Below are 18,416 nucleotides of genomic sequence, written 5' to 3'. Positions count from 1 at the left end.
GTTTCCATTGTCACAGATTGGCTCTGGTGTCCCAGTAACAACCAAAAAGCCAATAAATACCAAGCTGGGTTTACCGCCAGCCCCTCCCCTCTGCCATGCCTCGCGGTGAACATTAAACCACCGAACGCCTAGCTCCGCCCTCCGGTGGGGGGGGTCTGTCACCACGGACTTTAGCCACTTCTCAGTGACATATTTAATGCCAGGGATGATGTAACGGGGTCTGCCTTTGGCTTCCGGGTCATAATCACAGGGGGTGGTGGGGAAGGAGTATTTCTGTAGATATCAGCACCGTTTTCCAGCTGAGGCGCTCCCAGCACCCACACCCCCCGTGTGAGGAGATGCCCCCACCGCCCCCCCCCCCCCCCCCCCCTCCCCGTGTGAGGAGATGCCCCCCCCCCGTGTGAGGAGATGCCCCCACCCCCCGTGTGTGCGGGAATACCTAGAGACAGCGAGGCTGGCACACAGCGCTGCTGCTGGGGGGGGGGGGACACGTCATGTCGCGGAGACGCGGCTGGGTTTCTTCATTTGCTCGTTGAGTTGTCTCCGTACGCAGCGGCAGCAGCCCCGGCGATACGCAGCGGCAGCAGCCCCGGCGGGTAGGAGGAATGCCCCCGCTGCTGTTGTGTTATAAAGCCGCGTGGCGCTCCGGAGATTTTCGGCGTCGAGTTATCGCGGGGCGCGTGGATGAGTCCGCCGGGCCCAGCGCCTGCCAAACGGAGCCGGCGCGGCGTGGCGGGGGGGGGCCCGGCGGCGGGGGGGGGGACTCCTGAGCGGCCCCGAGCGGCCCTGCCCCAGCGCGCCGCCGCTATCTTGTCGAGAAGCAGCAGCTTACTCACACAGGTTCACAGTTGCTATTGTAAAACCACAGAGCATTTAATTGAAACAAATGACTATAATAATACAACATTATCCCCTCAGGCTCGCCGCCACGGCAGCTTTAATTACTGCTGTGCTGAGTGCTCGCTGCTGATCCTTCAAAGGAACAGCCAACACATTTTAAACAGGAATCGGGCGTGCGCGCTCTCCATCTCTCTCTCTGTCACGCTCCCTCACTCTCTCTCTATTTCTCTTCCCCACTCTCACGCTCCCTCACTCTCTCTCTATTACTCTTCCCCACTCTCACTCTCTCCCAAACTCCCTCACTCTCTCTCTCTCTCACGCTCCATCACTCCCTCTCTATTACTCTTCCTCACTCTCACTCTCTCCCAAACTCCCTCACTCTCTCTCTCTCTCTCACGCTCCCTCACTCTCTCTCTATTACTCTTCCTCACTCTCACTCTCTCTCTCTCACGCTCCCTCACTCTCTCTCTATTACTCTTCCCCACTCTCACTCTCTCTCAAACTCCCTCACTCTCTCTCTCTCTCTCACGCTCCCTCACTCTCTCTCTATTACTCTTCCCCACTCTCACTCTCTCTCAAACTCCCTCACTCTCTCTCTCTCACGCTCCCTCACTTTCTCTCTATTACTCTTCCCCACTCTCACTCTCTCCCAAACTCCCTCACTCTCTCTCTCTCTCATGCTCCCTCACTCTCTCTATTTCTCTTCCCTCCCTCATTCTCCTTCTCTCTCTCCTGCTCTCCCACTCTCTCTAGCTCTTTCTCACTCCCTCTTCATTTTCTGCTCCTCTCCTCTACTCTACTCTCTCTGCTCCATTTTGTTAAGCTCCCCTCCCAATTTCTCAACCTCCCCTCTCATACTCTTGTTGAATCTCTTCCTTTTTTCTCTTTTCCCTTGATTTTCTTATTGATTGAGTCTCTCTTTCTCTTTGACTCGGCTTGTCTTTCTCTGGCTGCACGTATGAAACAAACAGGGTCCCTCACAACTGCTACCGGAGCCTTCCCTCTCTCCCATGAAGCCACGCCCACCCCCACCCCTACCCCGTGTTCCCCATACAGCACCTCTGTGACCTGGTATCTGTTTCCATCCAGAAGATGTGACTAGGCAGGCCACACCCCCCACTAGGCAGGCCACACCCCTTTCCTCTGACAGGCATAATAACTGTACAATTAATGGCATTTCTGAATGAACATACACATCTGATCATGAATGCCAGAGTAAAGGGGTCACTGGGGAGTGGTGAGGTATGGCCATCCCTATTGACTGAATCCCTTACCTTCCCTGGGTACTGCTAAAGCTAACTGTGCCCCATGGGGTAACAGTCCCATTTGGTCCTGTGGGGGGCCCATCCATGCACTGGAACAGGATGAACCAACCTGCAGCCACACGGATACCATTTAAGGCTGGAAACATATTTTACTGAAGTAACGGGAACACGTACGCACGATGGCTGTCATACGTACCCTGCAGTCTCTCTGAGCGTCCTTTGTGCACGCCCTCAAAAATAAACGCTACGCGCCTGCAAGGTGCAATACCCACGCACACCACGGGGGCAGCACACATTTTCTGCCTGGTGACGTGACTGGACATACCTTTTAAACGTCCAGTCGGACAAAAAGCAGACGGAGCATGTGAACAATGTCGTTCGAGACGCAGCCACTTCACGTAGCTATACATAGCGCACTAAAATTCAAGTATGTTTCCAGCCTGAGAAGACTGAAACGTCGACACTGCGTGTACTTTGAGCTCTTCTCAACAGTGCATTATTTAGTGCACTGCTCTTAATGCACTTGCGGTAGTTGAGTGAATATTGCCTCTGAAAGAGCCAGTTCAAGTTAACAATCTACTGTCCACATTTAATTGTTTACCCTTGCGCTAATTCCGGGAAGACAGTTAATGTGACGTTGAACTTCAAATCTCTTTGGCCGCGCCATCATAAATTATTCATCAGTCCTAACAACAGTTCCCAGTGGTAATTTAAATTAACGGCCATGCATATTCATCAAGTGTAATGAATATGGATTTGTTTTTAATGTTAGGTCATTCAGTGATGCACATTCGTGGCCCTTCTATTTATGCTAACCTGTTACACCCTCACAAAAAAAAAAATCCTTGTTTACAAGTGTGTATATTTAGGCAGTAACATTCAGTCACGAGCCCTAGCAACACTTTAACTGAAAAGTCTTTCGCCCCTGAGAAAATGTGCCATTTTTCTTTCTCTGATGTATAAAATGTCATCACTAGGCATATGTCTTTTTGCAATGCGAAAACCCATTTGGAAAGAAAGCCCTTCCACCTGTACCATATAGCTGATTTATACAGAAACAGTGGTGGCCTCTCTAATACCTATTTTGTTCAAGGGCAATGGTGCAATTAAAATGTGGCAGTGCTTTAGGCCAGTATTGATGGATCTGCCATTTTGCTTTCCACATTTGGGTTACTCATTTTCAGGAGCAGCTCCTGTGCAGGGTTTGAGAAAAATGCTTTCGCCCAGGAAATATGTATTTAATAGTCTAATTCCTTTCACTCAAAGCAGTCTGCTGCTTCCTCAGAGAGGTGCAAATGTTTTTTTTTCTCTCTCTCTCTCTCTCTCACGGCAGTTACTGCTGGTTCAGCATGTTCCTAACGAGCCCGCTTCAAATCGCACCTCGTATAAAAGAATCGTTCTGCTGAAATGATGATTTCTAATTCCGCCTCTTTAGAGGTTTGAACCGACCGAACCCGAAAGCGAGAAAAAAAAAAAGAGCTTCTTTTAATTTCCGCCGCTGCGGGAATATTTCAGCACGGCTGCGGTTACGGCTTTCTTGCAACCGTGGGAGACATCTTGTACGTTCAGGGCTGAGACGGTAAAACTCCACAGTGCGGTCAGCAAACAGTCATTAAGTCCTACCGTTGCCGTTAGTCGCTCTCTCTCTCTTTCTCTCTCCCCCATTGGCTGAGGTAATGTATTGCGTTTCTGACAGCGCGTCTCCCTGACGCATTTGAGCGTTAAGCGGTTCTCTTTCCTCTCCCAGGGTGACAGAGAAGGTTACCCACGGCGGAAACCTCAGCACATTTGAATAAAACCGTTTTTTTTAATGTTTTGTAATGTAATCTTGGCTTTATGTCATATCCATTTGCAAGATTCAGTTGCACTGAAAACGCAAACCCGCAGCCAGCCAATGTCGATTGTCAATCTTGACGCGGCGCGTTCAATCATTTCTCGGAAATGGCTGCTTTTTCACTGTCGACCGTACGCATGCGAAATATCCTAACCGGCAAATCCCCCAGGTTGCACAAAACCGGAACTTAAATCAGTGCAACCTAACAGTCTGTGGTTTGGCCGAGGCCATCAGCAGCCAGAAACGCTGGTGTGCGTTTTCACAAGGCGGCTCCGATAATGAGGCCGACTGCTGTACTTATGTCTCGGCAGTCCCTTCCTCAACAAAATCGCCCTAATTCCACCCGTTGAGCGTTTTGATGTTTAAACATCTTGATGAACCCCCAGGGAAGTGTCTCTCACGTTCTTCAAGGCCGCTGCAGGGGAATACCTTTCCAAAAAAGAAGGGACAGGATCTTAAAAAGGCAGGGTCCCCCCGTGTAAATAATGCCCTAACCAACTAGATCTAGACTGCCTCATAATTCTCTCTATCTCTCTCTCCCACCTTCAGGATCATTGTGACAACAACAAACGACACTGTCAGCCTGTGTAGATGGGTTTGGTGTGAGATGGTTTAACTGTAGGCAGAGGCAGTTCACCAGGCCGCCATGTTGGTCGAAGAGCAAAAGGACGTGTGAAGCCCATGGTGGGTTCATTTAACCCAGAAAGTGCTGCCAAATGCAAATCACATAAAAGCTCTGAGAAATACTTTATTTTTCTCAATTTTACATTTAATCATCCACAAAACCCAAAAAGAATGTGTTTCTTCATTGCGTTTTCTTCGTAAAGATGTTGGACAGCACAGTGGTGTCAGTGGTTAATACTGTTGCCACAGCACCACCGGCCCGGCCAGCCGGATCCTCTCGGCGTGGAGATTGCATGCCAGGTTAAGTATACCCCTGCCCTTGACCAAGGCACTTGCCACAGAATGGACTTGCATTTATATAGCGCTTTTATCCAAAGCGCTTTACAATTGATGCCTGTCATTCACCCATTCACACGCACACTCACACACCAACGGTGAAAGGCTGCCATGCAAGGTACCAATCAGCTCGTTGGGAGCAATTAGGGGTTAGGTGTCTTGCTCAGGGACACTTCGACACGCCCAGGGCGGGGGATCAAACCAGCAACCCTCCGACTGCCAGACTGCTCTTACCTCCTGAGCTATGTCACTCCAGAACTGGAGTTGGTCCCCGGGCACTGCACTGTGGCTGCCCACTGCTCCTGAGTAATGATGGGTTACTCCACGGGGTTCAGTAAAGCCTGTCTTACCTATCTTTATGCATGCTGTTCCAGTTCCTTCAGCCTGCTCTGAAACAGACAGGAACTCACAGTTTAAACCCGACTGGCTAAATTTGTCTCCATGAATCCTATGCATCTCCGTACACAGAATATCTCTGATTGGGTCATTTCTTGTAAAATGGTCCTTCGTCAGACTCTGCCAGTGGGAAGGGTTTCCTGGTTTGAGGTGGCAGTGAGGAAACTAAAGGAGGTAGATGGCGGCTGTGGCAAGCAGATGCAAGTGCAGCACAGCGGGAGTATCCCAGCTGGAGAGAGGGTGGATTTTCTGGGGCTCCGCCTACACATTTCTACAGTCCTGCAAAGCGGTCTGTAACAGAACATTCCATCTCTGTGTGCTAATGAAGCTAAAATTAAAAGCGCCCTGATTGGCTGCTTCAGTGCGAATATACATGAAAGGATTTGGCCAATGACCTATCTGCAGCATGGACATCACAAATCCTCCTGTCGTCTACATGGCAGGTGAAGATGCCTCCCATAAAGATAAATGAGTGAACATGCCCTGTGGTTAATTTTTGGGCAAGCACTTGTTTCCTCATCTGTGGACGGAATCAGATTCTCTGTCAGACCTTAGTAGTTGCTCCCCAAAACATTGAGCAGGACCATATGTACTCTGTAAGAGTCGATTTCACACTGGACGTTTAACTGTGCAGGTCTGTTTCCATTTTTGCCCAAATGCAAGAACCGTGAGCGACAGTGCGCGGGCGCCCACAATGCACCTGCCACACAATGAGCCTGCACAGACTTCGGCTGCGTTTACACACAGCAGAAACCCAGAGATAAACTGCGGTCATAGGCAGTTGTCTCGTACCCGAGCCAAGGGCACAGTCATTCAAAGCCCGATATTTTTCCATATGCTACATTCCAGAATATTCTGTCGGAGAGGCGTGCGTGTCGGGGCGTTGGTGGAATACAAAAGCTACAAGCGTGTCTGGGCACGTTTATTTTACATGTTTCTTCCGTGCGAATAAAGCTGAGCCACCTATGCATTTTATAATTTACTGTGATATTGAAAAGACCAAAAAATGAAGGACCATAACCATCGTTTGCTCAGTTCATTTACTATCAATGCCAATATGATGCTACCGATTTTATGGGACACAAATGTAAAACAAACCTCGTTTTTTAAACTCAGTCCAAAGGCTAATGAGAAATGAAAATGTATTTTTTAAACACAATGCAATCAAAAACAACTTTCAATTTCTATGAAAATACTTCTCTACGCTACTACTCTACTTAATGTACAGAGCTACAGACTATCCCAAAAAACGAAATTAACCCCCCCCCCCTCCCTTTTCCCTAGAGATAATAAAAGAATTGAATTTTTTCTTATCGGTCATCTATTTTTTTCCCAGAGTAAGCTATTACTTGCTACCTCTGGTTGCTAGGCAACAGGAAATATTAATAGCAGCTTTTATTAGCCTTGCCTCACCAGAGGAGTACTAAAATGAGGAAGTGGAAAACATGAATGTGTTACATAAATCTCTAGACCTTTCAGGGTTCGCACAAGTCTCTGTTTGTGCGATGATTTATCGCCATGATGCTTCATTTATGAGAAAAGAGCGTACGCGATAGGAAAATGGAACATTACCCTGAAGGACTATTTGAAAATAAATAATTGCAAAGGTGAAAAGAAAGCTGTTTAAAAAACAGAGTTCTTTCTCTGCCGAGATTTTATTGGTCTATTACGCCGAGAATGAAAAAAATAAGAGGCGCATTGGATTTTCTCCCTCGTTTAGTTTTTCCTTCTCTCTGGAAGCAATATAAATTCATCAATTTAATACGAAGCATTCCCAATAAAATGGTTTGCAGGGCACTCTTCCATCAGAACAGAAAGGAGACCAAACGCATCCATTTCGTTCAACAGGGCCCGTAATTCCCCCCAACAAGATTGTCTGTATAATGAATGCGAGCAAGGCCTAAACGTTATGACAACGCTTATCTGCATCGGCCAACGGTTTCGTATTTACAATGCAACACGCCCCGCTATTAATAACCCTCAGCTGTAGCTTAACCGCCACGGAGAACTCGATGAACATTAGTAAAAGCTGAGTGAGTTATCAATGAGTTTAAGCGATTAAGGCAGCCCTAACGAACAAAGTGGGGACAATTCGGTTACACTAGCTGGTTGGTTTAATAGCAATCTCGCTCTCTCTCTCTCTCTCTCTTTCTCTCTCTCCCTCTTTCTCTCTCTGTCCCTCTCTCTCTGTCTCCATTAGGCATCAGAGAGAGGGAACTCTAGAGCTGTGCACAAATTACACTCTTGTTGGAAGACCCCCTCCCCCACAAATTACACTCTTGTTGGAAGAAAGCTACCCCCCCCACCCGCGCGCACAGTTTTCTGCGTATCATCGTGATTGCTTTATGTTCTCAGGGAAGCCTCTTGCTCTTGAACGAGCCAGTCGGCGAACAGCAGTCAGGTGCAAATCTATTTCAGCTCCGTTGTCGAGCGTGGCCACTGTTTGAAATGAAAATCTTGAAATAAATATTTTTATGGATCACACAGCTACAGACCCCATGCATTTTAAAATGCTTTCTTTAATTGCATGTCTGCCTATTGCTTCAGCTGGGTCTTTTTATGAACTAAGAGCCTCTCACACGTGCCTTACTCCAGTGAGTGATGGAAAAGAAATTGGCTGCTTTGAATGAACACATTTCTTAAGTAGCTGCAGCCTCTCGATCAATATTCCAATTTCTCCCTCCACTGCCTTGCAATTGTGGAGGAATGTATGCTGCCATGCAAATAACACACACACACACACACACACACTTTCATACACACATACATGCACGTACAACACACACATGCACACACACGTACGCACGCACACACATGCACCACACACAAACACACACACACATTCTTGTTAGACTGTACAGAAACACACACACGCACGCATGCATGCACGCACGCACACACTCATGCATTCGCCACACACAGACATGCACATGCACACCACACACACACACACAAACACACTCTCTGTCACATGTACTCCTGGTACACACAGTCTCAGTTAAACAGACACTTGCTCACAAACATGCACACATGCACTCTCTGTCACACAATCCACAAACTCTGTCACATACTCACACATGCACACACACACACACACACACATATGTTGTTGTTGACTTGTACACACACACACACACACACATTGTTTACATGTTTGTTATTATGGTCTGTTATCACTGTCCGACAGCCAGACCCTTCCAAACAATTATGGCCCAAATTGTGTGGGTGCACTTTTCTAGAAAATGCATTAGACCCAATTAAATACAGATATACGCTATACAATGGGTGAGCATTTTTAGCATGAATATTTATAATACAAAGTTACATTTAAATGAGATGAAAGTATACGATGTTGAATTATTCACAAAGCAATCTATTATTTATTTTGGTCAATTCTATGATTAAAGGATCAGATTGGAGAAGAAACGGTTGCCTGAAAAATCTGTAGTTAACATTTTTCATATTGCATGAAATAATTACTTTCAGGGTACAGAAATGTGGTTTCTGACATAATTTTCTTTTTTAAACTGCTTACATTTGAAGGTTCTAGCTTTACTCGCTGTGGAGTTCTTCCTCCTCTGTGTAGGATGCTAGCACCTAAGTTTGCCCTCCAAATGAGGCAGGAAGTAAATGTATGTTATTTAATCCCCCTTTTCCGGAAGGTTTCCTGAACCCCACATGGGCGGAGCTTCCACAGGCTGTCAATTGCAGAGTCACACAAACCAATCAAAAATAACGTAACTCAGGAAACCGTTTTGACAGGTAATATGTGATTGCCCCACCCCTTTTGGAATCCGGGAAACCTCACACTCCCGTAAAGAGTTCTAACTCATGTCAGAGGTCAGCTGTGACCAAATGAAACACCTACCAATAAGCACAATGCAGAAGTGACTCCTCGCTAAAATTTGAGGTACCATCTCTGTGCATCTGGCTTTTGTTATGACCATGAATATGAAGTGGCTAATCTCTCCAGAGCCAATAGGAGCTGTCCTGATGCTCATGCTCTTAGCTAACACGAGAGGGTTGTGAATGGTCAAATATACGACAGTCTGACAAAACCATAATGGACTAGAAATGGACTTTGAAATGGATTGCGATAAGCGCAAATTTACTTGTCTTCAACTCTAGTGGCAGAATGCTAAAAAAAGAGAAAATGCTAAGCTCTATTTTTGCTGTTTACCTCTTCTCATTTTGTAATGTCCCATTCAGATTTTTTATTTTTTATTTTATGATGTCACAATAGCACACATACTGTCAGAATATACCTATTTCCAATCATTGAGCAGACCTTTTCAAATGGGGTTCAGTTCTGAATCTAGGTTCCATTTAAATGAAACTCGTCTCATACAACTCTTGCTCCAGAACATTACAGTGTTTTTCAAATGTTTACACACTATGCTGGTACTATGACCCCAATGGAAATGAGCAAAACTTTCAAGTACATTTGCAAAACAAAAAAATAGTATGCTGAAAACTACAAGCACATTTTACTTGTTTTCACATATTTTAGTCTCGTTTAACACTTTTCCGAGAACACTTCACACAGCTCTCCTCTTTGGGCACAATTTTCATGAAGCAAATCTATTGGGTTCGCGCGGAAAACACTGCCATTAAAAATGAAAAACTTCAATTATCGACTGAACACACCCAATCTTGACAGGTCAAACACTAGTTGCTTTAATAATTCAGTGAGCAATCAGAGGGCAAAAGGAGAGCTCTCCTGGGTTGGAGAACAATGGCTGGTATCGTTGCAGGAGGCAGGAGCAAGAATGAGAGGAGGAGAAGGACCACAACCCCAACCCCAAAGTTCTCCCACTCCAAGCAATGGAGGAGGCATATGAGTATATACTGCCAGAGTCAACACAGACAATTCAAATGCATACTGATGCTCGAAGAAATTCATAATAGAGTCTTTTATTTACCACACCAATGTGTAATTGGTATTCATTTGTTGACTTATGACTTGTTTATGATTTGGGCGTTGTTTTGGGAGGAGAGTACATCCTCATTCGTTGAATACTTTTCATTTTTGAAGTTTAGCAAAAATAGTTTTGGTTTCAGCTAGTTTGAGGTATTCAGAATTGCGGTATAGTTTCCGGAAATGTGTCTAAACAATTGAGAAAAACTGTTATTAGCTATGGTAATTTTATTACTTAATTTAACACCTGATTGGCTGTGCAGCAGTTGGGGGGAAAAAGGGTCATTCGGAAGAAAGATTTTATGGAACACATTACATTTTCACTGCACTCATATGAAAATGACATATTCAAACTTTAATTTTAACAATTAAATAGTTTTATTGCCTATTCAATGGAATCTGACAGTCCTATTATAACACAATTACTGTGGCACTAACACATACTATACCATTTAGAGAAGTGAAGGGAGTCCATATTCTCAGTAAGGGTAATTTTGCTTTATACTTACACATACTCTGTCTCACACACACGCACAGACACGCACACACACACAATTGATCAATGAGCCAAAGCAGCATTACTTTACCTCATTGCTATTATTATTTTTCACCCGTGCTACGCATGCATGTTATGTTTGTTTATGTAATCAGCTTCAGTATGTGGATGATAGACATGATAAGTACGGCCCTACCAAATTCACGGCCGTGAAAATCACGTCACGAACTGTGAAATCAGTTTCTTCCCATGAAATTCGGCTTCTCCCATGTGCTGTGCTGATGTGATTGAACAAATAACAGCTTTTGTGTGTCTAAGATATTGATTGATTTGATACGAGCATCAGAGGTGTTCCCTATAATCATTTTTGGAAGTAGCTCATCGATCACGCATGCACAGCAGCACAACACAACACCTGTGGGTGCCTCTAAGTAGCCTAACGTTCAAGAGAGCTTGCAAAAATACTACCAAAAAAAAAAAAAAACTGCAAGAGCCGACAGAGCATGCGAGTTTGGAAATATTAATCTACGCGCTGGTGGCGGAAAGTTATTTCGGAGCAGTTGCACTGTCTCGGTAGATCACGATTCAGCGGCACCCGGAAAGTGAAATTCATTTTAGAAAAAGAGGGCTTCCACAGCCGAACTGCGGAGAGATGCAGCCAAGCACGGAGGTATTTTTGTAGCAAAAGTCACAAATACGCAAATGGTTTCACAAATTTGCAAATGGGGTTTCACAAATATGTAAGCAGTTTCGCAAACATGTAAATGGCTTCACAAATCTGTAAATGGGGTTTTACTAATATGTAAATGGTTTAACAAATACGCAGAATGGATTCGCAAATATGTAAAATGCAAGTCGCAAACATGTAGACTGGAGTCGCAAATATGGAGAATGGGTTCACAAATATGTAAAGCACGACTTGCAGTTGTGCTAATAGGCTAACGCTAATGCTTTGGTGGGGAAGTTCTTCCAACCAATCAGACGAGCCTATTCAGGATGACGTTTGCAGTTCTGGCCGACTGTGTTTACTAGCATGCTGTAAACTACAGCACCGTTTCACAAGCCATGATTAAAACTGTAACAAAATTATGATGCAGACTTTAGCAACGTATCTGCTTCCATTACTGGCAATGTGACAATATGACAAAGGCATTCAAATCTGTACTCCTGGGCCTTATGCTGAATTGGGTTCATATCACTTGTAACGCAAACATTATTTCTCTGGTTAGTGAGCTGTGGAGAGCAGCCATCGAGTCGATAAGAGCAACATCAAAAAAGTCTTCAAGCGCTGTCCCAATCACAAAATCTTCTATTGGCAAAGCATTGCAGAAATGACAGAGAACACAGTGGGGAAAATAGCACTTCCACCTGAAGCAGTTATCACAAGATGGAACTTGTGGTTTCAGGCTGTACAGTACCTCACAGCTCATAAGGAGTTTTATGCAGACTTCATCTAACAGGAGCTGACACTGGCTCCCTGAACACAGAAACTGTCCAGTCTCCTGTCTGGTTCTCAGCTGAATGAGGGAGTCTGATTCGTTTCCATAAATGCCCATAATCTGATGGAGTCGATCACTTGGTTTGAATCTCGACGTGTTAATCCACAAAGCCTCCGACAGGGGTGCGCACCTGCTCTTTTGGGCTGAAACACACGTGCACGAAACCCGCTCAGACAATGCCGAGCTAAATGGCTCAGACTGTATTACCGCAACCAACACGAGTAAAGTGGCAATGTAACGCAGAACAGATTGAATTTCTTAAAAGCCCAAGCGCATTTTTGACCCAGCTCAATCTGTAATTTTGACGGGGGATTTTGGCGCATTCACTGCTGCCATTCTCAGATTTTACAAAAACTGTAGGCTGGAGTTACCGCTCCACAAACACGTTGCACAGGAAGTAGACACTACAGCCAATGCTAACGTTTTGTGAACTGACTGAAGCCTGTCTCCCACACCTTGCTAAACCAGCGTGATGCTGCCTGTCAATCCCAACCAGCTCTGTGGACGCAGAGAGGGCCGTGTCAGAATACAGACAGGTCATGCAGACTTGTCATCTCAGCGACAGGGTACGATGCGTAGCACTGTCGCAGGATGCTCCATGCTGACATTTAACCACTGAGGTCAGCTTGCTGTGGTATTAACCTTGCTTCGAATGGGGTTTCGTGAAGCGACTATACGATTAAAATCATTGCCGTGAAATGTCTTGTTTTTATAAGTTCCATGAAAATGGAACAGAATCCGCATCCGTGAACTTGACTAAAGGTTTCAGTGAATTTGGTAGGGCCCTAATGATAAGGAAGCAGCATGTGATGATGAACAGGCCGTTCACCCCAGCCATGCTCCTGACTGCCATACGCTGTCTGGAGAGCATCTCGCACTGCCTCAAGTCTGGTCAAGCTCAGGGTCTTCTGGTGGTTCCCTCAACTGTTAAAGAGCGGTGTTAAATCAGGAGACCAGCCAGTGACCCGTTTTAAAGCCTGCTGCCTCATTCTGTCATTACAATAACAGAGTGGATACCTGGAGCTGCTCATGGAACTGCAGGCACCAACTATGGCAGCCAACGGGGAAATCAACACCTATATCAGTTTATTCTGCTGATGTCATCGCTCACCCAGCAAGACTAATACTGGATCCGTCCCTGCAAAGCATTGCCCCACCCAGGACTCAAGCCTGCAGCTCCCTGGGACTAGACCTGTGTCCCCCTGTCCCTTTGAGCTCGCCCCCATGGGCCTTCTCCCCCTGCAGTGCTCTTTCTTCTTCAGCAGTCAGCGCGATGGACCAGGCTGAGGGAAGCGCATCATACCGTGGGCCCTGTGCCTGCCATGGTATCTCATTTCCCAGACTGTCAGAAACAGAGCGGGCCGGTGCCAGGGCAGATGACGTCTAATGGGTTTTTTTCCCACCCCACCCTCCTTCATTTGAGCAGTTTTTTTGGACTCCTGCTAGCGTTTTTGACTTTGTTACCTTTGGCCAATCATTTTGAAGGATTTCGGGGGGGGGGCGAATCGCAGACACGGCTGGCTGCCGCGACCGCGACGATTCGCGAGGACGTACGCGAGCAGGATAACCCAGCGGGACTCACCGAGTGCATCTGCCCCGACAGCAGGTGGCCCTCCTGACCCAGCATGTTGGACATCATGATGGCGGGCAGCTCCGGGTACGAGTAGGGGTTGATCAGGCCGTTGTGGGGCAGGGAGTGGCAGAGGTAGCCCGTCTCGGGGTCCATCAGGTGCAGCAGGGAGGGGTCCGGGTGGTTGGGGGGCGTTATGGGCGGGATCTCGTAGTCCTCGTCGCCGCCTCCGCTGCCGCCGCTCTGACCCGTGTAGTTCTGGAAGGACAGAGGGAATGGAAGAAAGGTTCAGAGGATGAATAACTCTGTACTTCAGGGAGGCAGATACACTCAATACCCCAGTAATAACATGTGCCTTACAATTGACCCGTTTAAACAGATGTATACACATGTCTAAATCATACCTCATAAACACATTTTTAATTTGTGTAAAATTTTTTAATTTTTGTATCCTTATTCACCTTTCCTTAACCCAGCAGAGGAGTTTTTGTGGTTTTTCAGCAGAAGATATGCAACCACAACCCCCACAACAGTATTCCCCTACTCCAGGCAATGGAGGGGGCATGTTGGGATATACTGGCTCCGTCATGACAGAAGATATTTCCCCCACTGCCAGGCCGCGGAAAAAAAAATATCTTGTGACATAAATGAAATTGTCTGGCCTGGTCAATTGCAGAAACTGGACAAAGAATGATTTCTTTTATTTTTTGTTTTTGTATTTTTACTTCTCTCTCAGTATATTTCTCTCTTTTAAAATTTTGTTTTAAATTTACATTTTGTTTTACATTCCTACAGCGCTGTAATTTGGAGGGGGAAAAAACAGCACAAACAATCTCACTGTTTCTGTTCTTTTTCTAATTGAGGCACAAAAATAATAATTTGGAACAACTGGCTGCTGTGCACAAGCTGTGCATTACAACAGTGAAAAAGCAAAAGCATACGGATACCTTAGGATTTTCATAATAGTCTCTTTCAATTATCACACCACCGTGTAATTGGCATTCATTTTGTCTTTTCATTTGCTGGCTTGTGTGTGTGACTTGGTTGCAAAATGTCATTTTGAGGGGAGAAAACACAGTTTCGAATGCAGAGTTACGTTTTGACAGATATTATAATAGAGATTATATAATAATAATAATAATAATAATAATAATAATAATAATAATAATAATAATAATAATAAGTTCTGAATGAAATGAGCCGGTCCGCTCGCAAATTTTAGCTCAGATATTTGCTTTTGGATGCCTTGCCTGAGGGAAAAGCAGCTCTTTAGACTTCTGCACTTTCACTTTCCCCTCCGGGCATCGTAATGTCAGGAGCGGCGCAGCGGAGAAAGCGGGGGCAATTAACCAAAAAAACCCAGCCTGCGACAGAGAGGAGAGCCGGAGCCTCTCCCTCGGTGCATTAATGATTTACCGTATCGCGGGCGGGGCTTCGTCACTCACGTACAGTACGGCGTGCATATACGACTTAAAGGGGAATCACTGCAAGAGACTGTGGATATGCAGTATAATATGCATGATAGACATGGTGACATGCACGCTATATACAGTGAGCTCCATAGTGACCAGTTGATTTTGGTGAGCCTGCAGACTGGCATGTGTTTCCTGACTGTTTTCCTCTTATTTCTCAAAATGGGTTCCTTGACTTTCACTGGCGTAATTCTGGTGTTCATGCCAATAACAGACCCCAAAGGCGATCAAAAGCCTAGAATCAAGACTAGATGCTCAAAGCTCGCTTATACCTGCGCTAAGAAAGCAATGGAACACACCTGACTAAGCAGAAACACCTGTGAAGCCATTTGTCCCAAACATTATGTTGACTTTAAATGGGGAGGGGGGGTACTATGTATAAAAAGTGCTGTCATTTCTACATTGTGAGACCAAATTGTATACAAATACTGTAATATAAGCTGAGAATGTGCACTTCAACCACACAAGAACTGTTTGACTACTAATGTAAAATTATGGAGTAATTTTACATTAGTAGCCAAATCCAGAAGAAAAAAAGGTCTTCGTCCCAAACATCACGGAGCTCACTGTCGACCCATCCATCCATCCCTCCATCCATTATATACCCGCTTATTCCTGGTCAGGCACACGGGCGGTACTGGAGCCTATCCCAGCATGCATTGGGTGAGCTCACTGTAGGTGTTCAGTCTAAAATTACACAATACACTTAAAAATGCCTGATTTAAAAAAAAATCAACAATAAAGAAATTGAAAATTCATCTGCTGTAACAAAGCATCCTATGAAATTCTCTAAAAAGGAGGACACACTAAATATGGTTTCTATTAGCTATCACCCACAGCCATCTCGGCACAAGGGTTTGCCATGAGAAATATGATTTTGTGCTTTCAAAATGCATACTGGAGGTATTCAACAGAGAGAGCGAAAAGCAATTTCGTCAGAAGCAATCTGACTTCACTCCATTCATAATGACTGAGTCAAATTAATCATCACAAATAATATTCCACTGTCAGCTATTCAGGAGCTTTTTAATAGAATTTTTATGATTCATGTCTCGCGGTATATATCAAGCAGCTCGTTCTGCAACATTTCAGAAATCAATTCAATATCATCTTCATGTAGGCTGTCATCCTCCTCACCAGGACAACCATTTATCTTGCAAACAAATACTTTTAGCACATAAACAGCCGAGAGAAACGGAATAGAAAGAAAGGCACTTTCCCCCCCTTTGTTTCATAGCTGTAAAATCCAATACAAGGAACATTTCACGATGCGCAACTGACCGTTATTAAATGGAAATACTTTACCGTTCAACGCTGCTATCTGTAAAAGATTAAAACGGGAATGAGCAGCATGCTGGTCTTATAAATATGTATTTCAACGGTGTGTTCTGGTGGTTTTTTTGACTAGCGTCGCAAAGGACCATCTGGGATATTGGTTTGCCATTAATGGTTGTTCAGTTGCTAATGCTCAAATAATATATAATGCATTTTAAGAAAGACTGAATTATACAAAATTAAATTCCATAATTCAATGCCAGTATTCTTCATAAAGAGCCAGGGTTTTCTTTTTGAAGTTACAAGGGGGGTGTGGGGGGGGGGGGGGGGGGGGGGGGGGGGGGGTGTATAGGGGAGGGAAAAGGAGAGAGGGAACAAGCTTTAGATCGACCGAGCCTTATCTCATTAATGCCAACAGAAGGCTACTTCTGCCAAGAAGAATTTAGTTGTTTTCATAAAATCCCATTTTTTCATACTCTTTTTTTTTCTTTCTACCAAATTCGTTTTTGCCAAATCGTATTTGCAGGCCAGTTTTGGATTTAGGAGAGCATACGCTCTCTGCCAGACTTTCCATAGTGGGGACTACTGTGCTGTGGGGACTCTATGATAAACATACAACTACGGTGCTGTGGGAACTCTGTGTGATGTACACACAACTACTGTGCTGTGGGAACTCTGTGTGATGTACACACAACTACTGTGCTGTGGGAACTACTCTGCGGTGATAAACACAGCACCTAATGTGTTATTGACTCCTTTTAAAAAACAAAGGATGAAAAACAAATATAATGCAAGCAGGAGGAAATTACATTTCTACAGCCACTGAAATGAATTATTATTTTATATTATACGCCTAAAAGGAATCAATTTGAAAATTACCTAAAAAAAAAGATGTAGAAAAAGAGAGTAGGAAAATTTAATTTTAAAAGTAGAGCTCAGAAAAAAAGCTTACATGTCTGTTTGCAGCAGCCCTGCACATTAGCACAAATGGAAAACTCAATTGGTCCCGTTTGATTTGCTTTGCGTCTGCAGTCTGAAATAGTGAAGATTAATTTTCTAGATTGTGGCTTTTTTTAAACTTTTCAAGGATCTGTTATTGTTTGGTCTAATGGACGAGAAAATGAACATTTCCTGAGATTCAATTTCCCTCATAATTGTTGGAAGGAAACTAAATTGTCTGTTGTAAACACTAGAAGCATTGTGTGAAGGGGGTCCCTGGCTGTCTCCTCTGGGAAATTCAAATCTCCAAGCTATTTTTTGTAACAATGTGATTTTATTAGCAGGTACAATGCAGGCAATACATTCTTGCCTGGCACTGGAATAGCAGAATGTGATGCTTAGTCATGAAATAAATGAAATGCGCATTTGTCATGGTTTTCGGATGTGTGTGGCCATTTAAAGGCCCTGCCTCTTTAATCATAACCGCTATCTCCGACGACAGTGCAACAGCTAGCTCGATGTTGCAGACGTGAGCATTTCTATTGCCGCTTAGCATCTGTTGAAATGCATTCAGCCGAGCATATTTCTCGAACAGATTCTACAGCGAAGTTCCCCCGAACAGGTCCCACAATGCCTTGGCATTATTGGAAGCTGTAACTGTGTTCATGCGATTATGCATTGATTCAATTCCTCCACCAAGCTCAGCAAATACAAGTCTCCTGCATAATCATCAAAGAGAGGTTGTAAATAAACACACCTTGAAACAGGCAGCAGCATTTGAATGTTACAGGGCCCTGTACGTCTTATGAAGAGCATTGGAACAAAAACAAGATCCAGAGTTCCTAGCTTAAATGAATCACCTACAGCAGCCTTTGTTGGGCAGGATATAATGTTCTTGTACCACATGCTTCTCCTCCATTTAACTTTACTGTAAGACACTGTGTGGGATCAG

The 18,416-nt window shown here is 44.7% G+C and overlaps 1 protein-coding gene and 1 long non-coding RNA gene across 6 annotated transcripts in view; one reads left to right on the top strand and one right to left on the bottom strand.

Annotated features, from left to right (window-relative positions):
* The window catches only part of LOC118207882 (TOX high mobility group box family member 2-like), a 131,945-nt gene that overhangs the window by 29,883 nt on the left and 83,646 nt on the right, over positions 1–18,416 (bottom strand). For all 5 annotated transcript variants that reach the window (XM_035382041.1, XM_035382043.1, XM_035382042.1 and 2 more), the window contains exon 3: positions 13,791–14,036. In XM_035382041.1, the coding sequence (XP_035237932.1) occupies positions 13,791–14,036 (246 nt within the window). The remainder of the gene's footprint in view (positions 1–13,790; positions 14,037–18,416) is intronic.
* LOC118207883 overlaps positions 1–18,416 on the top strand; it is a 137,309-nt gene that overhangs the window by 46,738 nt on the left and 72,155 nt on the right. The gene's annotated exons all lie outside the window — the stretch shown is intronic.

Source organism: Anguilla anguilla, chromosome 11 (assembly GCF_013347855.1).
Source record: "Anguilla anguilla isolate fAngAng1 chromosome 11, fAngAng1.pri, whole genome shotgun sequence".
Classification (NCBI taxonomy): domain Eukaryota; kingdom Metazoa; phylum Chordata; class Actinopteri; order Anguilliformes; family Anguillidae; genus Anguilla; species Anguilla anguilla.
The sequence above is the reverse complement of the archived record's forward strand: the minus strand, read 5'-3'. Positions and strand labels throughout refer to the sequence as shown.